The 25,422-nt window shown below is 34.7% G+C and overlaps 1 protein-coding gene across 1 annotated transcript; it reads left to right on the top strand.

Moving 5' to 3' along the window:
• The first annotated feature begins 434 nt into the window (after positions 1–434).
• On the top strand, positions 435–25,422 carry LOC124356345 (aristaless-related homeobox protein-like). The gene is made up of 4 exons (XM_046807530.1): positions 435–592; positions 17,885–18,117; positions 24,017–24,107; positions 24,511–25,422. The coding sequence occupies exons 1-4, from the start codon at positions 487–489 to the stop codon at positions 24,906–24,908; spliced, it is 828 nt and encodes a 275-aa protein (XP_046663486.1). The 5' UTR covers positions 435–486; the 3' UTR covers positions 24,909–25,422.

The following is a 25,422-nucleotide window of genomic DNA, read 5'->3' as shown; positions in this document are numbered from 1 at the left end:
GTGGGAAGAAATGACAAAATACATAAACAAACATTATGTTTTCACAGCCATCAAGCGGCAGACGTCTGTTGGCAGTCCCGCTGTGAACTGGTCCGCCTTTAATGAAACCGGAGGACTCGGAAATGGGTGGATGAGCGGAAACAAAACTCGGCAAAAAGAGAAGGTAAGTTTTGGATGATACAATTACCTTGGAATAACTTGGCACGGGCAAAAAGCGTGCTTCCATTGTACCGCGTACATCTGTTTGATTGGCCGAGGTAGCGCATGCGCAAGGCGCCTCCGGCGAGGGGATCGGGGGGAGAGGGAACGATCACGAGGTGGTGGATTTTTTCACTGCGATTATTATTAACTATTTAAAAGCGGCGCGGAGGGGTGGTGGGAGGGGATAATAGTAAGTGAGTACGGTAGGGGGAGGTCTGCCAGTGTGCCCGTGTCCCTCGCCTGGAGAAGACGTAGCGACCCTGCCTGCCCTGTCACCCCCGACTGATGGAACTCATGGACAGACATAACCTAGCTACTGCCGCGGTTACTGCTAGGCCACGCGCAGTCTACAGCATAGACCAGATACTGGGCAACAACCGTCAAATTGAAGGTACGTCATACGTAATTAATAACCTGAAAATATTAAATTTATTTAGAGTAGTAGCCTAAGTAATTACAGAATAGAGCCTCTCTTAGTGTAAGCGTAGTTCTAAATTCACTTACTGTCATGTTAATATTTTCTGAATATTACAAATTAATTCTTTAGGATTGCATATGCCTAAGTATAGTCTGTTTCTCAAAATAAATATTTTTACACTTATTTTCACAACTATTGAGAAATTTACTTGAACAAGTTTTTTTACGTACAATGTTGGCAAAAAATGTACTGCCTATCTTTTGGAAAGGGCTGATTAATTAGGATAAACAATAATGATAATGAAAAGTGGTTGATTCACGTTATTGTAGAAAGTTCGAAATGAGGCACTAACAATCTAAAAAGTTTTAATGGCATAATTATTTTTCAAAGCATTATATCTCCTTTGAAATTTAAATTAACACAATTTTTGTGTTGCACATGTTATTCTCAGTTCATATATTCCTACCCCAACACTGTTGACACTACAATAAAAAATATATTTATATTTCGAGGAAAATCTCGACATATTTTGTCACTAGGAAAAGAAGTTTTAACAATTTATAATCATTTATGCAGATTTATGATTTGTCATAAATAATTAGCACTTTGACAACTATAGAAAAATGTCGGATGAGTGTAGCTTTTAATTTGAATTAATCTATAACCTACAATATATTGGTTTACATAATATATTAGTTTCCATTGTTGTCTATTAAGATCCGGAATATCAATTAGGCAATAGAGTCGTGCAAGAATTTAGTAAAGTAATGTAAGTACACTGTCATTTCAGGTGGTCTAAAATATTAGCTAAATTTAATTATCATATTAGATAACGATTTGAAAAAATGTACGAAAATCGTGGTAGGCCTATATTACTTTTTAAGCCCGATATCTTAATAGAAACGTCAGCTTAACATACAATTTCTACTACTAACAATATACAGCGAATGAAATTTAAATTATGCTTCAACAATGTTGGGTTTTATGGAACATTTAAATGTATTAATGTGTATCATCATCAAATGATATATGAAATAAAATTATAAATAAATCATATTAGTATACTTTTAGTTTGCATATAATTATACATACATGTATGTGTCTATTAAATATTTTTTGTTAACGTTGAGGCAAAATAATAATGATATATATATATATATATATATATATATATATATATATATATATATATATATATATAAAATAATTAATACTATTATGCATATTTAATAGCTTGATTTATTAATGGTCAGGTAGCCGAGATAAAAATAATTTAGTGAATGATTTTAATTAATAATAAACATAGAACTGTTGGTATTCTATTTCTAGACAAACCAAATGGTTAACATTATATATTTTATACATTTGTATTATGGAACATAGATTAGACTTATTCTCAAAATAGAGTTATTAGAAACAACAGTTATTAGAATGAAGTTATTAGATGGATAATAAACAGACGCTTATACATCCTTTGTAATCAGAGCCAAGAATGGCATAGTTATAAATATGTGTATTGATGTGTGTAAAATTCCTATACTTGTATTATCATTTGAGTTCTGAAATATCGGAGCATTTGAATCGATATTTAGCATCGAAGCACAAATATAATTACAAATAGCTTTAAAGTAATTGTAAAAGTATTGACCGTAAAATCTAATACACTGCATAAGATCGACAAGTGACAGTGAAACTACAGATAAACACAATAATCAACTCAATGACACTTCATCACTTCGTTCTGTGTCTCATGTGTGGATGTGAATCAGCCGCAATGGAAGATATTAAATCTGTATAGGGATTTCTTAAAATAAACAAAATGGGCCACATCAAATAAAATAAAATTCACCTTGCCCCCCCCTCACTCAAAAAACTAAATTCGGAGTGTGTTTGCACCGTTGTTTTTCGGTGGTCTAAAATACGGTTCTGAGTATGCAACATGGATGCTCTAATAGAAGAAAGAAAACCAACGTCATGAAAACGTAAACACTGAACATATTTTGAAAAAGTTTTGTTATTCATGAATGTTACTGACGTCTACGGCATTGTTAGAAGGCATGTGAGCATATCATTCAACAATCCAGTAGAACGAACACTACAGTATCTATAATTTATGATACGAAAACCATCTGTTTCCCAGAAATAAAAAATAAGAATATAAGTATTTAAAAACTTTTTGGTTCTAAGTAAGAACAAATTTACTTGCTTTTTGATTGTTTTGATAGTTCCTAGATTCTTCTGTACAAATTTCCAAGATCGATATTTTATCTTTTAAGGAACCTCATATACTCAATGTAAAAATGGAAAAGCACCCATTGGAAATAAAAAAGTTATATTAAACAACACATAAAAGAGTAAAAAATATAATAATTATAACATAGGATTCGATCATAAGTATTTTGTAAACTGATATCAAATGAAGAAACTACCAGTTTTATTGTCTTTTTCAGAAATGAAATTGGTCTATTCATTTTGAGATTAATGTTTATCTAATATAATGTGTGTTTGGCTACAAATAGTCAATTATTGAATTTTTTGGAATACTTTAAATAATAAATAATTTATATATATATATATATATATATATATATATATATATATATATATAATGGTGCATGAGATGGTGCAAGAACAATACATTCTGTAAATTTGTTTATTGTATGTCTGTATGTATATATATATATATATATATATATATATATATATATATATATATATATAACAAAAATTATTTATTATTTAAAGTATTCCAAAAAATTCAATAATTGACTATTTGTATATATATACATACAGACATACAATAAACAAATTTACAGAATGTATTGTTCTTGCACCATCTCATGGTTAACATTTTATTGGTGTGTTTAATTATAATTAAATGAAAAATATATAATTAATTCTATGTTATTTATAGAACGTCTATATATAGATAGTCAATAGATACTGTCTGTAGATTATTGAACTTCTATAATAAATTTAATGATTGTGCTGGTCTAACTCTTTATTTTTTTTATTATACTTCATAACTATTGTTGAGAATAAAATAAAATATTATATTAAAAGGTAATATCGATTATATTAACCTAACATAATACGCTTATATATAAGTAAGTTTAGTTTACATGATTGTAAACTTAAGCTTAGGTAAGCACATGCTATATAAGTTGGAATAATTACGCTAATCTACATTAAAATTAATATATATTTATTATAGCTTATTTCAGTGTTTCTGAGTTTTTTAACGATATATATATAAAACCCACAGTATAGAAATTATACATCCATATTGTGAAAAACGTATCAATAATTTACGTTTCGTTAAAAAACTCAGAAACACTGAAATAAGCCCGGACAGCGAGATGTCGTTTTAGGGCGCTTCTGAACATGATAAACATATTCTTCCAACTTTAAATGTACATGGAGTTTATGATATAATTTGAGCGAAGAGTAAAATATGCTCCCTGTTCATACATGCACTATAATAATATATAAACTAATATGGTAACTGTAGTGAATTATATTAACTAGATTAAATTATATGGCCAAATGGACTTAAGAATTAATGAATCGTGAGACTAGATGAGTTTACTACATTATCAAACAGACTCAGATCTCTAGATTCTTAAAAATGTCGTACTAGTGGCCGGTGTTTCTAGTTTTTATTAAACTATATTTTAAATAAAGTAATATAGTATTAATAAGTATTATTTATTGATTTCAAGTACTAAATTAAAAACTACAATTAAAATGTTCTTGTTTAAAAATTAACACATACGAGTACATGTCAAAACCGTTAACACTTTTTTGTAGATGGACATGATTTATGGCTGCCTCATTTGATTGCCTGTATTATTCTAAACTTTATTATCATACTAGCAGATCCCCGCGGCTTCGCACGGAATTTCATTTTTGTAAATAAGGGCACTACGAGCATATTTTTTTGAATGGCATTCCAAACAATTCTAAGATACGTGACAGTCACAGAAAGATATTCCAATCTCTTCATCCATTTTAGGTTTAAGTTTGAAGACAGGGCCCTGAAGTCGGAGAGTGAAACTATTTTTTATGAATATCTCTTTAGTATTTTCTCATATTTTATGGATTACCTCCAACGACTTCGATAAAAATTGTTCTATTTTAGGCCATTGTGGAGAAATCCCAAGTCTAAAGGGAGACTAAATTCAAAATCCTTAGCTTTTCAGTGAACACACTTATCTGTTCAGCAGATCTGGACGGAAACATTACCAAATTGTACGGCCAATATAACCTACTCATCAAAATCAAACGGTTAAAGGTGTGAAAGACATGAATCCAGTGTTGGTCAATTTCTCTATAAACCACTTGTAAACACGGACGCCGCGCCGCCGCGTGTAAGGTGAGTTTCTCGTACACCCGCGATGGGGGGAGGTCTATTTCAGTATAAATTGCACGATTAATCAATCTATCTTACGATTATCTCACGATGGAAGAACTTTCTCCAGGTGGCCACTGTAATTTAAGGTAAAAGCGAGCGGACTTTCCACTGTGGGGATTCCCTATCGAAGAGTTCGGGGATTACAATATAAGCTCATAGCGAATTTGGGACGCATTTAATAGCTCACACACACCAGACCGTGTGAATAATTCCTTGTACTGACTGTGACCGAGTCGTGCAGTTGGAATGTTCCTTGGGATTTCCGAATTTCCGTGGGAACTGGAACACAAATGATGAACCGATATTATAAGTAACTTTAATGGTAGCGGTTTATATCACGATTGTGGACACCATTTTGTTATTGTTTTAATAATACTAATGTAGGAGGATTCGGTGTTAAAATATATAAGCACACTTCAATATAAATAGAAAAAAATATTTTACAAATGGATAATTTATTTTTACATGTATACCAATATACCAAAATATAGTCATAGAATAAACTGAGTGACAATAATGCACTTAAGGCGTTTTGTAAGTTAGATTGTTAGACAGTATTGTTACTGCAGTAACTTAGTATCAAACATGTGATAATTGCTTCAAAAATGGTTATAACACAATATTATAATAATTTTATAGCAACAATTATAACGGAAATTAATACGTAGAATTTAGTGTGAAAATAATGGTTTTTATTTGAATTAAACTTATTGATTTAGTTACGTTCTTAGTTCTAAAATAAGAAGTTTCTTTTTATTTCACTATTACAATTTATTAAAAGAATGTATACAAGGTTTAAATTTGGTTTAGGTAGGCTTATAGAATTTTAAGAAATCGGGTTCACTTTATAAGTACACAAATACGTTGCCTGTAAAACTTGACATTTTGAGACATATCTTTATCGGAATTTATTTTTGTTTATTTTTTGCGCGTATATGTTTATAAAATAGAATTCAGTTCCATGTATAATTCAATATATTGGATCATCAGGACATTAATGTTGTGTTACAACATAACTACAAGTCTTTGAAGGTACAAATCTTTCCACATCTGAATTATTTCAAATTAATCTGAATTAGTTTATAGGAAACAATACTAAATTTTAATAATCTAGTAGATATACAGTCATAGATCCAAAAATCAGTTCACATTAAGGATGAATGCTATGTATATTATAGTTGTAGCTTTGCGAATAGTTTTTATATTCTTATTCTTTACACCAGTAAAGAAAGGGTAACGTGGTTGGACGCTAACTTAGTATCTCATTTTAAACAAGGTATGAAAATAGTCCTCGCATAACAATACTACACAACGCTGACAACGTGGATAAGACGTTCACTGTTGACATGAGCTACTGGGTCACTCAGTTTATAATACGTCTGATACAATCACAGACAGTCAGCCTGAGAGGATTGCATACGGAGATGAATGTAACTGGCATCAGTCGTAGATACTCGGCTGAAAATCACAGTTTAGACCTTAACTAACCCCATAGAACCCTTGGAGAACATTTTTCAACGTTTGGAACTATTCCCAATCTGAATCATTGATCTCAAGCAGATCTTAGACGCAACTGGCCAGCCATATAATCAGCAGCAGTCCAATAATAACAGAACTTACAGCAGCGAAATGAAATGTGGTATTGATTTAGACTCTTTGTTTGAAGTTTATTTTTGACGATGGAAGGATTGTGAATGAAACAGGATTTTTCCGGACATTTGCCATCGTTCAGTGGAACAAAAAATCAGTAACACTACGTTTCGAGATCTGCAATCTGATCTCTTTCTTCATGTAAATAATCTACCTAATACATAATTTCAAACTAGGTTAAAATAAACAAATCATACCAAAGCAGTGTGGCATGCCTAAATCAGGAATCACAACCACCATGTTGTGTGTCAACTTCACTAACTCTAAAACATGCACTTACTAAAAAACTATACACAACACTAATCATTAAAACTGAACTACAGAATACAGGTCACAATACGTCTGCATTCGTCTAACAACCACCTACGACTGACCAGAGGCCAATAGCAAATAAATGTTAATCGTCACTTCAGAAAGAAACAAGATGGCGGAAATAAAAAAGAAGGGGGACAGGAATGGGCCTTTATTATTATTGGTTTATGCTAGATGAACTAGATGATTATTTTGTTTAGACTGTTCTTCCTAAGCCATGACTGAATTTGTAACTGGACTCGTAAGTACATAAAATCATATAAAAAGTAAGTAGTAAAAGAAAGTCATCCTCTTGAAGAAACTTAAATTTGCAATTAACCAAAATACATTGACATATTATTGTAACTTTCTTGTGTGAAGGCAATTCATGAAAAATTGGAGGAATTGAATTCTTTGTTTGATATATAATTATTCAGGAAGTTTAGAGGTCAGTAATAGTAATAAAAATCACTTTATTAAGACAACACATATCTAGTCTGTTATAAAATTATTCAAAACATACAGCATTGTATTTTCACAGTAATTTATGGCAATATTAATGATGTATGAAGTATGAATGGATTTGATGTGTATTAAAACCACACAATTACTCAAACTACAAAACAGTTTCAATTTCTATCCCTACAAAATGAATATTATCGTCTGGCAGCAACAAAGTCAAACTGGAGAAAATTAGCTAATTAATTAGCTGAACGATAACAAGCCTATTATACTTATTGAAGTTTCTAATAATAATCTTCTGGAACACATTGACGATAAAACCCAACACGAACATTATGCAAGTAATCTTAATGTACCCGACAGCCTTATGAGTGGTCGGCAGTCCCGGCGAAATACTATTAAATCGGCCAAAACCAGTAAGCTAATGGGAATATATTGAAAATGCTGCAATTTTCCTGATTGCACCAACGCGACGAGAGCGATGCGGTGGCGATCTTGGTAATTAGGATGGATTATTTTCTCCCCCGCTCCCCCCCCCACTCGGCAACAACGGTTATTGGTTTTAAATCTTTATTGCCTGTTACACTTTTAATTTTTCAGACTGAATTAATACCACATAGTCTCCCAGGCTTTAGCCCGTTACCGCCGGTAGGTAAGTGTTTTTATTGGTGTAATAACTCTACGATTCAATTAATTGTTAATTCGAATCTTATTTACCGACGTTTAAAACTGATCAGGGAAGAATCAAACTTGCTGTGCGAGGATTTAGAGCTTGGCAGCTAAGTTACTCTGACTATAAGATTGTTTTACATCCTGAATTTGATTGTAAGACTTAAGTAAGTGCTGAAAGCGCAAACGCCGTGTCTGATAACTGTTGCAGAGCTACAATGGACGCTGGCTATTGGAGACTTCAACGCGTATAATGTAGACAGAACTACAAATCGCTTTTGATTCAATGTATACAATTCTATTGGAATTATTTGCGCATACGTGCCATCAAAGATTGTCTAAACCTAGAAGTTTCAATGAGGTTATTTATTATGCTCATTCCGCAGAATTCTGTGGTGCTGAGACTTAGGCTAGGCTGTCAGAGCGCTCTGCTACTTTGTAGTACAAGCATTTTACTTTACTGGTGGTCTGCACCAGTCCAATGCAGCTGTTGTGAATTTTAAATTGTTTTAAAGTGTACGTGGGTGCATGGACCAATGAATTCCATTGTATTATTGTCATTAAAATTTACAAAAAGCTGATACATTCACACCGCCAACGATAGTTAGAATTGAAATTTTGATATTGCCTAGATATTATATATATATATATATATATATATATATATATATATATATATATATATATATATATATTCACTAGCTCGAGGCCCACCAAGACAGTTATCAAACCAAAATCTGGGGACAAGCTGTAACCTTTATACTTATAGTTCCGAACTGAATGTCGCAATTTTTACCACCTGCCAAATCTGGTGCTGCAGCCCTGCCAAGATGGCGGCGACCGCAAAGCGCTCTCTGCACTAAAATTCCTAATCGACCGTTATAAAAGGAACCGCAACTTATAAGTTTCAATATTTACCCGCGGCGCGCAACAAAGCGGCCTGGAGGTGTGAACACGCACAATAGCGGAGACCCCGCCGCGCTCTCCCCGCAGAAAGTGGTAATCACATCTCGAGTGGCGGACTGTTTCCATATCACAATCCCTTGACAATACCGAGGCCACTAATGTGTTCAAAATATGGGCCTGAGGCCGCATCTGGCCGTGGATTACCGCTGGAATGGAAGTAAGCGTCTGATATACTTGTACCTCACCCTTCCCTCCACGCCGCGCAGTCAAGGGTTAACTGTGGACGTCTCAGGGCAGTTATAGTTGGGCACTGAATATTTCCTACCAGTATCATTCCAGGATACTCGTTAAGTGTAGTTTTGAGCTACGCCATCTACATTAGTTGAAATACTATGTATTGTGTTACATTTATTGAGTTTTTGTAAATCTTATGCCTTTATTTCTTATTTTTTACAAGTGAAACACGAAATTATACAACAAGGAAATGGTAATTTACCCATTTGATCAAAAACCGATTATAAGTTATCACGTTACTCTTGGCAATACAAAACGGACATTATTTCATATGATTAAACAAGTAAGCTTAGTTATATAAGTAAAGCGCACAACATGACTAGTGTATTGTTACGCACGGTCCTATAATTGCGAAGGTCCTATCAAATGCGACATAGGTTGGAAATATCAAATGGTAAGAGATCATATTCTGAACACTTAAAGCGACATGTTTAAACAGAAGATGGTAATAATATTGTGTATAACAGTTACATAACAAATATTTGTAACAGTTTACGTTTGGATATTATAGTTTTTATTGGTTTTAAAATAACTATTAATAAAAAACTAATTTGGTTATGTTTTACGAGGTTTAATAGATTTAAAGTCAAGTGAATACAAAATTACAATTTGTATTTTATACAAAAATTTACGTCCGTATTTGGATTCAAGAAGATCATAAAAATAATATTTTTAATTATTAGTATATCTCTTAATTTTATGAAGTAAAGAAATTTAGTAAAGAAAAGTTTGTAACCATATATATTACAGTTATTTACTTGTAAATATACCATATTTTTGTCCAAGACTTCAGTTTCATTTCTATGACGGCAAGTAACAAACTTTAGTCTTGCTCAATTTCAATTTGATCTGATAAATGATTGTGTCACAGTTTAAATGATAACATCTGTTGGTGAACGTAGAAAGTCACATACACTTCTGAACGATTATGAAAGAAGTTTCCATTGCTTAAAATGGTCATATTCCTACATAGAGATATTTAATACATTTAATACCTATTTGGTTTCCTTATAACAAGATTACAAATATTCAAACCAAATTTTACTTTTCAATTGCATATAAAAAAGGTAACACATCAAGGAAATCTGTGGTATAAACGAAGTCAAAGTTGTCAAGGAAATCTAGAATATTATATTTATTTGCTTAGAGATCAAAAGCTTCTCAGTTTGTGCTGTTTGACAAGATTGGGTTCAAGGCGTAGATTCCTCCACTGGCGGTTGTAGTATTGACTACAGGATACATATGTATTATGCAGAAATAGATCAACAATCAATCCTTGGTAGAAACTACGAATACACCAAATTTTGCGCTTCAGTTATCTATAAAAGGTAACAAATGAAGGAAATCTGTTCTATCAATGAAGTTGTCAGGGAAATCTAGAATATTATATTGTTATATTTATCTGCTTATAAATCAAAAGCTTCTCAGCTTGTGCTGTTTGATATGATTGGGTTCAATGCGTAGATTACTCAAATGGTGGTTGTATTATTAACTACAGGATACGCCAAGTTTAAGATCATTTGTTTGTGTTTTATTCACTGACAAAATTTTGGTTTAAATACATTTAAACATTTTGTGCCACTTTGGAAGCAATAAGATGGTTTCAAATACTCTCAAGAAACATTTGAAGACAATCCAACAGTCTTTCACTATCTGTTGCATTGAAGGCCATAATACTCATATAATTTATGTACAATAGGCACTATAAAGATACTGCGATGTATAACTAAATATGGAATTCATATCCGACGTAATTATATTAATTATGATATTGAGAAGACTCATACTGAATTATTTATATTCGGGATATTTTCTGTTACATCCATTCAAGGTGCAAATATATCGGTAATTTTTTTTATCTAATCATTCGGTTATTAATGTGAGCTGTGCCAAAGCGACGTTTACTGTTAAGGCAATTCAAAGTGAACACGATTTCGCAAAAAGGTTTATACTTCGATATGTATGATCATACAGAGTTTTACTCGCATTCAAGACCTTAAGGATTTAACATTCTGAAAAGCACACAAAGCCTTCAATATCAGCTTAATGATGTCGATATATGAATCGAATCACCTGATTTATAAAATAACAACACTCATTTGTTTCTTATTTCCGTATAATTTTTAAGGGCAATCATTCCAATAAGGAGCTTATCGAATTGACTCTTTCGTTCGTAATCCTTAGCATAATTTCATCGTATATTACAATCGACTCTTTGAGCGATTCCATCACGTCATTACGACCGGCAGACGTGTGCCTGTAAGAGGATTGTTGTGCGATTTTTCACAAGTTGATGAAATCTTTTTCTCTCGCAGGTGCTTTGTCGTTTATCGAGGTTTACTGGAGGGAAATTTATGATTAACAGGGGTTTATTTTAAAACTTTGACAGCTTTATAAATAAATTAAATACATATTCATAAACTTACGCTTTAAATTAAACTCAACGCTTTAGCGCACAAACTTGTATTAAGGCTTGAAGTATTAAGTACAATATATAAAGACTGGGTGTTGATCATTATAATCCAATTGGAGCACTATAATACAAAACCTTGATTTTATCCATCATAACAAACAAGGTGAGAGAAAACTTCTTACAATGTATGTTATTTATTTAAAAAAATTGTAATTTTAATACATACACCAATCTTATGGTTTGAATTTTCAAATTTTTTGATTAAAAGGTTATTTTTAGGACGAGGCAGACTTAAAACTTACTTATTCTACCAGCTTTAATTGTTTTATTATTTTGGTACAATATTGTGGCATTAGACGTCGCAAGTTGTGTACTATTAAATTGTAGCCGACAAATACTGAAAATACAATATTGAGGATACACTGAGAATAAAGTTGTTAACATATATTGCTATTGTGTTTCTTTATTTTATTTTAGGAAATCGGGTTTCAAAATTGTCACACGATGATATAAAACAAAAATATGTAAAAACGGGAACCTACTGTATTTGTATTGCTTTTCAAATGTTGGATATTAAAACCTAACCTATACCTTGGACGCTTCTATATACTTGTACACACATGCGTAAACATACCAATTTAAAAGTTATTCACTTAAATACGGGTAACTATTTCTTAAGCTGAATTATTACGTTAATTACACAACAAGTGGTGCAAGCTTAAATTGCAATTTGAAATAGTCATCTTAATATCGAAGAAATACACCGTGTTATTTGACCATAAGCAAATAACTGATCTAAAATAACGTCATATATCCCACACAAAGGCAAACCTGATGGTTAACCCGATGGACCGACAGGGCAGAGATGACGGCGGCGAAGGGGACAGAATTTGCAGCTAATTCGAGTCGAGAGACCGGCACTTTCAGGCGCGTCAATTTATTTAACGGACAGTGTTAAAGGGGAAAACTCACTTACACAGGCAAATCGGGTCGTCGTCGACTAATGAGTTTACCTTACAGACGTTGTACCGTGCCTCGCCGCGCCCGTGTCGCTCAAAGGGCCGTCTGCATGTAGGATGTGTGTGGATGCGGGGGCGCGCAGGGGTGTCTCCTATCGCCATGGAGACACCGGCCCCACTGTTTGTTTAGTCGGAGCCGGAGTGGATTTTTCTCCGATTCAAGTGAGATTCCTGGTCAATCAATGGTCCCTAAATGTTGTTCGAGTATATTCGGCTGTGTGATTTAGTTGTAACAAAACAATAAACCTACTCTCCATGCGTTAATTTATTGTTGTTGTACACATTTTCTGTATACAAGCATTAAAAAAAGGAATGTTAATAAATCTTCCGCAGCAGATGATTGTAACATTTCAACATGAACTCAGGCAGTTTCGGGTGAAAGTAAAATAAATATATAATGAACCGTACGCTTCTTATGTAATATTATGTTGCACAGATTTATTTTTGTTTAATAATCTGAATACAATACTGTTAATTTTATTTGGACAGCGTGTGTTAGAATGCAAATGTAGTAATACTGATTTACGTTATCCTGTATTGTATCAGGCTTTTGTGAGCTTATTTCTAAAGTAATCAGTAAATATGTGCTATTTTATAACAAAGAATATTGAAATTTTTCTCAATTGTTATTATTGTTGTAAAACAATACAGTATATGTATATTTTTTATGTTATTTTCTAAAATAAAACTCACAATTCTCCAATAATTTTAATATTTTAACATGAGGCCTTTCGACATCAAAGATGCCATCTGATGTCGAGAGGCCTCGTGTTAAAATATAAAAATTATTGGAGAATTGTGAGTTTTCTTTAAGAAAATAACAGAAAATTGTTTTTCCAATAAGAAGAGCTCCTCCTTCAATGAAAGTATATGCATAGTTTACAGTAAGTAAAGACCCCAAGCACATTGAATCGTATATAGCGAGTTTACAATGATCGTACCATGTAGTCTTGTAATTCTGTTCTTGATTTGTTATTCTATACGTATTTATTACCCTTACAAATGTTTATTTTATTCAGGTACGTAAATTGTGTGTAAAATTGAGATACTGACAGTGTCTGAAGTCTTATTCAGTAAGCGAAGCGAAATATCACAACTGAAATCCCTAAAATAATATACCAAAATTTATTTAGGTGTTGGAAAACAATAATTAACTATATATTATAATTCTTTAGTAAGAATAAGGTGATAAACGAAAACATTCTTAATAGTAATATAAATTTTAGACCAAACAACAGTTTTCAGAAATAACGGTATCGCGTATCCATCCAACGGTAACTATAGAAAATCGAGTTTCATTTATTACGGCACAAAAAAATAAGAATGTTGTATATAGTTTATTGTTCTTCTTGTTTTGTTTTTCGTATTTTGGTAGCGATTATAAATGTAATTATGAAACATTTTACGTTGAAAATGGGTTAGTTGCTTTTAAATGCCTTGCTCATTACCTTGTAGCTATAACATTATTGCACTGTAACACCAATTATAATGTTATACAAACAATAATTTTAATTATAACTTAAACTTATATCAAATATACTTATTTTTTATTTTATATAATTATTCTATTCTTGAATCGTCTTAAACATGAATTTACCTTGTTTTGGCGCTTACAACCTTGTAGAATTATCAATGTAATTTGATAATTCTACGTCGATTTTGATTGTTTTATGTTTATATTGATTGTTGTATTTTTTGTAATTTAGAGTAAATTGTTTTAGAATATAATTAAATATTTTGAACAATAAACATTTAAATTTCTAAGACATTTATGGGCATGGTTGGGTTTCTCAAATGGTTCATATGGCTAATTGTTTTTCTATTTAATCTGTTATACAAATTTTATGATTGTTCCTGTATTATTGTTCTAAAATTTGTAAACTTTCCACATATTTATATTATCATTATTACTTAGTACTTAACACGTTCCAAGAAATCATATAATCAAAAGAAATGAAGAAACATTCTGCTGGATCGATGTTTTAGTTGTTGTTATGTAAATCATTAAAGTGTATATTATGAACTAGTTTTAAGGTTCAACTTGTTGGCTATCCTGGCATCGTGACTTCAATTCTATAAGAACCATGTTAAACCTTTAATGGTTTAACATGGTGTTAACAATGGTTTGCTAAAATCTGTAAGCCTTTATTTTTTGTCGTACAATTACGAGAAACGTCTCATTTTAAAGATAACATTAATACGCATACAATTCTTCTTACTTTTTATTAGTAATTTTGGAAAATCTCAAACCTTTTGTACTCCGTATGCACGTACTTGAAAAGTATGCACGTAGCAAAAAAACTAAAAGGCGTTTGAATATTATTTGTTGTATCTTTAACATGAGTCATCATTGATACACCAGAACAAGTGTAAAGATGTTTGAAGTCGAACATTGGTAGTATGGGTTAACACGTTTTACAACAGTGGGTTTAGCTATTTCACCATAATGAATTTTCTTTTTGCAACGTAAATAATGTATTCCAGTATTTCATAAGTTTGAAATATTTTGAACTTATCTAGTTAATATTGCATTGTTCGATGCTTGACGGAAGAACAAAGAGGCTCGGTGGAAGGCAGGTATAAACCTGTGCTATTTATAGACTACTCATTTACCTCAAGGTCACCCTTCATTGCGCTTTTTCTGTTTCATTCATGCGACACTAGGGTTAGATGAGTGTCGCCAGTTCTGAGAATTACGAGGACAGAAATAGTGGACAGTAGCCTGTCTCCCTCCCTAGTCAGGGCCGCACGCCACGGCACGGCAGGACAATGCCGCATCAGGCAGGTGTTCGTTGCCAATTGTTTCTGGGGATAATCCCAGTCGGATTGGGCAGCCGTCAACACTCGACATGGCGGCTCCGTTAAATATGAGCAAAGCTGATCAGTGATCATTACTGCGGTCGCACTGAACGTTGAGTATCCACTCAAATATTTCATTTGTTGTTTTTGATACGTATCGACAACGCACTGTTTCCAGCACATGATGTTTTGCGGTTATCGGAATGTTTAGTTCCAACACGAAACTGTTCAAGATTATAGAGATGGCTGTAAAAACCGCATTTGTAATTACTTTTACAGTGCGGATTCCAGTTCCACGGTGGTTTATTGTTTAATTGTGGTTCTGTGAGGGACGAACCTGGTGTTTTCATTTCAAATACACATTGGGAACAGGGATAGCTTCTATTGAACATTACACACTATTACAGCCGCTTTATGCGATGGAAGGTTTGTGAAAGTAACATGATTTTTCAGACGTTTCTCGTCCTAAAACGAAACAGTTTTACTACGTTTCTTACAATCTCATCTCCTCCTCCCAAACTGTTATATTATGGAAGAATCAAGCGCCCAAAATCTCTCTGAGGCCCTAATTACCTTGCAAGAGAGCGAGATATAATCATGCTGATTGTAATAAAACTCCGGTTACATTTGTGGCTTTGATAATTTCATTATATTTATCTAAAAATCAGCATAGCTTCTTATGGCAATTGCAATCTGCTGCACGATGTTGGAGTAGGCATTTAACTCAATCATATAAATTTAACGAATTTTTCGATATCCAATAAAAGTTAAAGGATCACAAGGAACGAAACAGTCATCACACACTTTACTTACACTTTAATGTGGGCAATAATGAGGAACTTTAAAAACAACATTAAAACCCAACTGGATTTGTACTGGCGTGGAAAGAAAGGAAGGCTGTTGAAAATGCACGCTGAAAGGCGGTAAGCAAATGATCTGGGGTCACAGAGAGAGCAAGGCCGGGGACTTCCGACACGGGTAATTGGGGATCAGACTGCTAGGGATCGGGGTTCGGGGTGGAGGTGAGGGGGTCTATTCATTATATTTACATGCAGGCAATTAAAGCACATCCCGGCCGCGGACACTGTCTGACAATATCACGTCAAAGCGGTGTCAGTATCAGGAACCAGCCGACCTTGCTCTCGGATAGGCGACCCCTTATCAATTACTGTCGCTAATGCAGATCATACGTTAGAGGAAGCGTTTGACTGAAGGCTATGCGACCGAGCGGGATAATGCCTTTAGACTTCGAATTGTCCTTATTAGTGCTGGAGTAAACGGCTATTATTGTGTCAGACTTGGTTTGCGTCTTGGAGCGTAAGCGGGGTTTAATTGTGTGTTCGTTAAGCTTGCTTGGATTAGTTATATGTGGAGAAATACGAGTATCATCTTGTGCGATAATATATGTTATGGATTACGAAATTTACACTATAATTCCTTGGCATATACACAATTTTCTTAGTATGTTTCAATTTTTTGTTTAAATATAACAGTGCTACTTTCCCACTTTTAATTATAGATTTGTTCACTCTTTTTCAGCAACAGATGCTCTTAAATTACTCCCATTTCGGATAATTTTTTCAAGATTCTTTATTTTTATCCTTGATTTACAAATTAATATATTATACGTAAGTTTTGTCTGCACTCTGCAATTTTGTGACAGTGCATTAATGGATACTAGTAATAACAATATAGCACAAACTGTATTCAATGGTTCATATACCGTTTCCTAACCACCGAAGTCAGCAACCACTTTCTTCTAAGAAGATTTTAGATTACTCGTGCCTTAACTCCTTTTCTGTATTTAATAAATTCTCGCTAAACCAAAGGGGTAAAATAAATGTCATACAGTGCAAGAAGAGAGAATCATTCGTCTAAAGAACAGTAACCACAAGCTTAGTGGTAACATGAACAATTTAATAACATTAACATGTGGATTAAGTTGTAATATATATATTTACGTCCTATAGTTGTTAACGATTGTAAAACAAAAAGAATGTTTACATCATCTTCATGTTGCAAGGAAATTAACTGAGTTTGATTCACTTTTGTGGTATCAAGGAGGAATCTTTCATATTGCCGTTCAACAATATTTGTTTGTTACGAATATTAAAAAGTAAAGTAGCGAGTCTCTTACTTTGCCAGGTGATGTTAGGGCCAAGAAGCCCTCTCCAACTCAATCTGGAGAGGGCTGGATAATATTTCAAATAATTTGTTAGTTAAGTAGTATACTATAAATTTGGTTAGCTGAATTTCGTTTTATATTCCTCTTCTAAAAATGTTCACCGACATAGGTTGGGATATACAATTTGTCCTTGCCAAAAACTGACCGACATGTATGTTCGCAGAGTCCAAGGAAGTGACGGCCACTGGAGACCTGGAGGCCGGAGGATCGGCTGCCGAAGACTGTGGGCCAACAGATGACGATGTCAAGCCCAGGAAAATACGCCGCAGCAGAACCACATTCACAACTTATCAACTGCATCAACTGGAGCGCGCCTTCGACAAGACTCAGTATCCCGACGTGTTCACCCGGGAGGAGTTAGCGATGCGGCTGGACCTCAGCGAAGCTAGAGTACAGGTCAGTCACTCTCTGCACTTATTTTATATTAAATACTGTAGTTGGAAAGACCGCGGGTAGAAACTACTACTAGGAAGAGGAAACTAAGCAAGAAAGACAGCGATATTGTGATTTTAAAAGTCCTTTATTCCGTGAGTTTACTATCTATTTTTCGTCGTTCTCTTGTCTCACACTCCAGTCACGTTTGCTATGAGGATATGATTCAAAAAACGAATGCTTTGACACTGTAGATGGGATTTTGTCTTGAAATCCCTTTAGTATGGAGCGGACTACTAAAAATGGATTGCTCAACACATCCAGCTGGCGATTATGTTTTGGGACGATTTAAAGTCTGATTACAAGCTAGGATCAAGATCCCGTACACCCTGGATAAATTTGATTCATTACCTGAGTTGTACCGAACTATCTTGATATCAAGCTCCGTTAGTTTCTTGTCTGTATATCTGAAAGGATTTAAAATCTGATTACAAGCTAGGATCAAGATCCCGTACACCCTGGATAAATTTGATTCCTTACCTGACATGTACCGAACTATCTTGTGATCCAGCTCCGTTAGTTTCTTGTCTGTATATCTGAAAGAATTTAAAATCTGATTACAAGCTAGGATCAAGAACCCGTACACCCTGGATAAATTTGATTCCTTACCTGACATGTACCGAACTATCTTGTGATCCAGCTCCGTTAGTTTCTTGTCTGTATATCTGAAAGGATTTAAAATCTGATTACAAGCTAGGATCAAGAACCCGTACACCCTGGATAAATTTGATTCCTTACCTGACATGTACCGAACTATCTTGTGATCCAGCTCCGTTAGTTTCTTGTCTGTATATCTGAAAGGATTTAAAATCTGATTACAAGCTAGGATCAAGATCCCGTACACCCTGGATAAATTTGATTCCTTACCTGACATGTACCGAACTATCTTGTGATCCAGCTCCGTTAGTATCTTGTCTGTATATCTGAAAGGATTTAAAGTCTGATTACAAGCTAGGATCAAGATCCCGTACACCCTGGATAAATTTGATTCCTTACCTGAGTTGTACCGAACTATCTTGTGATCCAGCTCCGTTAGTTTCTTGTCTGTATATCTGAAAGGATTTAAAATCTGATTACAAGCTAGGATCAAGATCCCGTACACCCTGGATAAATTTGATTCCTTACCTGAGTTGTACCGAACTATCTTGTGATCCAGCTCCGTTAGTTTCTTGTCTGTATATCTGAAAGGATTTAAAATCTGATTACAAGCTAGGATCAAGATCCCGTACACCCTGGATAAATTTGATTCCTTACCTGACATGTACCGAACTATCTTGTGATCCAGCTCCGTTAGTTTCTTGTCTGTATATCTGAAAGGATTTAAAGTCTGATTACAAGCTAGGATCAAGATCCCGTACACCCTGGATAAATTTGATTCCTTACCTGAGTTGTACCGAACTATCTTGTGATCCAGCTCCGTTAGTTTCTTGTTTGTATATCTGAAAGGATTTAAAGTCTGATTACAAGCTAGGATCAAGATCCCGTACACCCTGGATAAATTTGATTCCTTACCTGAGTTGTACCGAACTATCTTGTGATCCAGCTCCGTTAGTTTCTTGTCTGTATATCTGAAAGGATTTAAAGTCTGATTACAAGCTAGGATCAAGATCCCGTACACCCTGGATAAATTTGATTCCTTACCTGAGTTGTACCGAACTATCTTGTGATCCAGCTCCGTTAGTTTCTTGTCTGTATATCTGAAAGGATTTAAAGTCTGATTACAAGCTAGGATCAAGATCCCGTACACCCTGGATAAATTTGATTCCTTACCTGAGTTGTACCGAACTATCTTGTGATCCAGCTCCGTTAGTTTCTTGTCTGTATATCTGAAAGGATTTAAAGTCTGATTACAAGCTAGGATCAAGATCCCGTACACCCTGGATAAATTTGATTCCTTACCTGAGTTGTACCGAACTATCTTGTGATCCAGCTCCGTTAGTTTCTTGTCTGTATATCTGAAAGGATTTAAAGTCTGATTACAAGCTAGGATCAAGATCCCGTACACCCTGGATAAATTTGATTCCTTACCTGAAATGTACCGAACTATCTTGTGATCCAGCTCCGTTAGTTTCTTGTCTGTATATCTGAAAGGATTTAAAGTCTGATTACAAGCTAGGATCAAGATCCCGTACACCCTGGATAAATTTGATTCCTTACCTGAGTTGTACCGAACTATCTTGTGATCCAGCTCCGTTAGTTTCTTGTCTGTATATGTGAAAGGATAGAAAGGAACGGATAATTCTAATGCATTATGGCAGTTAGCCACCGATACTGTATATATTATACAAACTAAACGTTAGTATACTCTCAGCAAAAGATAAATAATTTATTATGATTTATGAGGAAGGGAGTTATAAACTGAATGATCGTCATTAATTAGTTGTTTCCTAAAATCTTAACTCGAATGCATAATGACCGTCGTTCTATAATTTTACCCAAGTTTATTTTGAAGATATTTGGAATGTATTACGTGTATGTTTAGGTCAGATTTACATGGCTTATACTGGGTCGTATACTGGGATTTTCGAGGCGCTACAGAATATCGTTAGGCACCTCAAAAGCCTCTTCGTTTCCTTCAAAGTCAATTGGGCAGAACTATCTTCGTATAGCTGGCCCCACAGTTCTCACAAAACAGAAAATCTCAATTAATTAAACGAAGAATATTGTAGAAAAGGACTCTTTTCGTTGTCACTATTACATCGTTTCCTTCATCATACGAAAATATTCTTAACAATTTGTACTGATAACCGTAATGTCGTGTCTTAAACGTATGTTACCATTACTCCTACGAGCATTTAATTTAAAACTTATTACATCGTTAAAATAACCCTGCTCTAAATTCAATCTTACTAAAAAGCTTCGGATAACAAAGTAGACACCAGGTGACTCATATAGCTCCTGTAATTAGTTGATTGGCTGTCGTCAAAATAACGCTTGTAATATTTTAAATGCGGCTTATACTTAAACCATTAGTCGGACTACTGGCCGGGGGTGGTGGTACTCGGCTTAAGCATCATAATTGAGCGATCTGGACCAGGAATTAATTGGTTGGCTGTCTTTTGTAGCGGACCCACCGCTGCGACCCCCTCCATCGCCGGTACTCCACTCCCCCTCCCCCCTTCTATTGCCATTGTGTGCCTTGTCAATTATAAAACGATAATTAACCGTAAGTGACACACACAGATGTTCGCTAGCCGAGGTCCCGGCACGGCTTCATCCCGAGATGGGATAACAAATTCCCGGATTAAACAACTGGATGGATTTAGAAATATTCCTCCAGGTGTTGACAAAATAAACTAGACCTATTTCCTGCCTAATACATGTTTTTCTTGTAATCCAAAATCAAACACAGCGACGTTATAAATCTATAATCGTTCTAAGCCTTTATTGTTATGCAATAAATATAAATGGGCGCCATTTAATTGTAGGTGTAAGAAAGAAGTCTTATAATACTTTCCTGTACAAAATACTCTCCGTAATGATAAAAACATCTTAACAAAAGAAGGTGAAAATAATTGACAATACCTCTAACAAGCCCTTTTGTGGCTGGACTTACAAGAGATATTTACCTCATTACGAGCAATTTATAACAATGCGATTTATTTTTAATTGCGTTATTCAAAAGTTTTAAACCGCTTTGGCCTCTTGTGGTGGCGTTTTCCTCTACGCACTTGACATCTAAGAGTAGTCAAACAGTAAATTTGAATAAATAATAATTCAGTTGTTGGAATAGCTTAAATTTTATTACGGGGATAAATTTGCTGAAAATATGTTATGTAAATATTACAGGAAATACAATTCGAACTCATCTTGAGACTTATTCTTGAACTTCGATAAGCAATTGCCACTTATTTTCAATTCCATTCGTCTCCAGCAAAATGTTTCAAAATCGTTTCCATGATATTTAGTAGTTTTAGACATAATGTACCCATGTGTTTCTTATGAAATAAAATCTTGGGATAGGTACATAAAAGAAAAATCTAAAAGAGTATTAAACTATTTGAGAATAAAACCGTTTGAATCTTTTATAATAGCCTATACAATTTAGAGTCATGTAGAGATCTTCAAAAGCCCACTATTTCTGTTTTTATATGCTTGTACGATTTCGTGGTCACTGTGAACTGTAGATTGAAAGAGATTTAACTCTGGGAATTAATGTCCTTGAGTACTATACTGGAGACAAGAATTACTTTCAAATCCTTCGGTACCATCGAACAGTTAAAACATTGCATTCAATGTTGGCGCCTATGACGTCCGTTAGGGCCTACATTACAAACGCATTGTGAGATCTACACGCTACTAGAGCGATCAAATATTGTGATCGATATGTAAACAAGAATTTGTCTACGGTTTCTCATCGTACACTACTATATCGTAACTATAGGCGTAATATTATATCGGATTGGCAGTCTTGACCTCGAAGCTCGCGTATTAGCAAATTTAGACCTTATATCACGGTGATAAAGAGAATTACAATCTCTAAGGCATTCAGTATCCACTCGTAGAAGGAAAGAGATGCCAACAGAGCTCCAGGCCGTACGAATTTTATAACTATCCGTATATCTACAAAAGGGCGCAGGATATGCAGAGTCAATTTATTATAATGTGTTTATAGTAACGTTCATATTATTTATGATATGTTTATGTATATAATGTTTATTACAGTTCAGTTCCAACCGTAACTACGGAAAATTAAAAAAAAACCTTCTCCATTCTTTATTTTGTTGAATTGCAAGATAAAACCATCATTAAATAAAAATAATTTAATAAACATATCACGAAGAAAACTATAATATAAAAGGAACTTACAAGTAAATCACAGATTTCTTCCTACTGATTTCCGTTAGTAAATGAACCTCTTCGTTTTGTTTAAACGTAGTAGTTCTTCGTTTTTGATAAGTATTAGTGGTTGTTGGTAGAACGTAGTATTGGCAGTAATAAAAATATACATTACAGCGACCTAACCATTGTAATTGTAAAAATAGAAATACGTAGGATTAACTTTCAAATACTTAAATTAATTTTTATCGTTTGATTGGTCGGAAATATATCACACCCCAACAGCTGTACCAACTGTTGAATATTTGTAAATAGGTTTCCCCAAAGTGAAATACCGCTTTATTCCACGTCGGCGCCGCCAATTTGAAACAATTTTCCTAGAGATTACTTGAAGGGCCGGCAGCCGGCGAGGGACGCCCCCGCAGTCCCGAACAAAGACAAAGTACTTTAAAAGTAGCAATTGTCTTCGTTACAATTTTAAGACGAAGAATGAACTAATTACTTTTTATTATAACTCTTTCATATCGCAGGCGCGCGGGCGGCGTCGTTAATCGCCCCGGTACACAGTCGAGCTCGGAGTCGCACAAAAGGCAAATAGACTAATGCTCCACGATTAGCGGTAATTGTAGCCCAATTGAGGTATTAGGCGCGCTCCGGTTTAAATTGCACATCATGATGCCCGCCCGCTAATTCCCCGGCACTGGTGCGATCATTTAATCTATTGTGTTGTGCAATTGGTCCCATTGTGCGAGGATAGTGACAATGGCTCTAATCGGATGGCCAAATAGACTCCACTGCGACTGCGACCCCCCAAACCCGTCTACTTCCTACCCGCCTAGCATCGCCCGCACCGCGCCGTGTCGTGTCGTGCACTGAGAGCGGGTCGATACGATACCATCGCGACCGCCACAGTCTCTTTATTCATTTAAATCCTCTTCACTTCGACTTAGGGTCAGGGGAGCTCTGTATATCCTATCAGTCGGACGTTTGCGTATAAAATATATTGTGACATTTTAAAATAAAATTGTCTGTACGCCAATTAGTTATAAAACGATATTGTTTACAACTCAGTATATTGTTACAGGTATGGTTTCAAAACCGGCGAGCGAAGTGGCGGAAGAGGGAAAAGGCGCTCGGTCGAGAGACATCAAGCTACATGCACCCTGAGGCGCAAGGTGAGTTTCCTTCATTAATAACAACAGATGCCAGCCTCTAAATCCATACAGGTTGCATTAGAAGGATTAACTGTCATAATAATTTTAGGAACTTATTTTTGAATTAATGGGTCTCATTCTATCACGCACAGGTGCTATGCATCTATGTGAGGAAATATTTCCACAAACATTAAAGTAGTCTACATATAAGTTTTTTTTTATTTTTTATTTATTTATTTTTTATTTTTTTTACAGTTTTATGTTTTTATTTTAATTAAAGTAATTTTATATTATGAATGTAAAATTGTGCTCATACGATTTATAACTTTTTGTATCATAATGGAAATAAAGATGTTTTTGATTTGATTTGAATTAATATTGTTAGTGGTTTGAATTACTCTTTACCGAATTGTGTGTTTTCTAGGGTTCCCTCCGGAGTTGGCTGTTCACGCACAGCTCGGGATGCCCCCTATGGCCCCTGACCCCTTCTGGCCTGCCCTAGGCTTCAACCCCGCAGCTATGTTCGGGTTGTGGAATAAGTCAGCGCCACTACACAACTTGCTATCCCACTACATGTTGACCGGCGGGGGGCTGCCGGTCTTGGGGGCGCCGTTCCCTCCCCCGCGCACGCCTCCTGGACCAGAACCCCCCGCCAGTCCGAGCCCCCCTGCCTCCCCCACGTCACCCTCCTCCACCGCCGACTCCAGGAGCCACAGCATCCATGCGCTACGACTACGCGCTAAAGAGCACCTCCTGGACAGACGACTCTGTGTACCTGGACCTTCCACCTCGCCTTCGTCAATCCCCCACCAGGACTCGTAGAATTTCTAATTTCCCTATCATCAATTGGATTATGGCCATTAACAAAATCTACCCGATAAACAACACTCAATTTACCTCATTAATATTATTATATATTGCTATCCAGGAAATAAGTCTAAAATAGTTTTCTATTTATAACTCAAGAAGAAAAATAACTTAACTTCCTATTAATACGCTCTTTAAACGTAAAGAAATAAGTTATTTCTAACTTAAATTCAGATCTTAAACCTATAAAATAAACAACATGTAATGTTCTGCAAGTACTGTATCTTAAAGCATTTTCAATGCCTCGTCAAAAGCCTTCTTCCTTTATCTGTAAACTTTGTCGACAATGTCAACATTTAGTATTATGTAGCTCGTGATAATAGTGATACGTAATTTTATTACATTTATTTCATGTTCGGTTTGAAAAACTGAACAAGTCATTTAACTTTTTGTATGATAATTATGTAAATAATATAGGTGTAGAAACTGTTGTTTTAGTAGTCAAATAAATGTTGTTAGTATCGTTCAA

The sequence above is a fragment of the Homalodisca vitripennis genome, chromosome 2, assembly GCF_021130785.1.
Source record: "Homalodisca vitripennis isolate AUS2020 chromosome 2, UT_GWSS_2.1, whole genome shotgun sequence".
In the NCBI taxonomy this organism is placed as follows: Eukaryota; Metazoa; Arthropoda; class Insecta; order Hemiptera; family Cicadellidae; genus Homalodisca; species Homalodisca vitripennis.
This window is presented reverse-complemented; position numbering and strand designations above follow the sequence as displayed.

Excerpts from the sequence above, each read along its gene's own strand:
- LOC124356345 (XM_046807530.1), top strand. The coding sequence starts at position 487 with ATGGAACTCATGGACAGACATAACCTAGCTACTGCCGCGGTTACTGCT. Across the intron at positions 593-17,884 it reads CAACAACCGTCAAATTGAAG|AGTCCAAGGAAGTGACGGCC; the intron begins GTACGTCATACG and ends GTATGTTCGCAG. Across the intron at positions 24,108-24,510 it reads CATGCACCCTGAGGCGCAAG|GGTTCCCTCCGGAGTTGGCT; the intron begins GTGAGTTTCCTT and ends TGTGTTTTCTAG.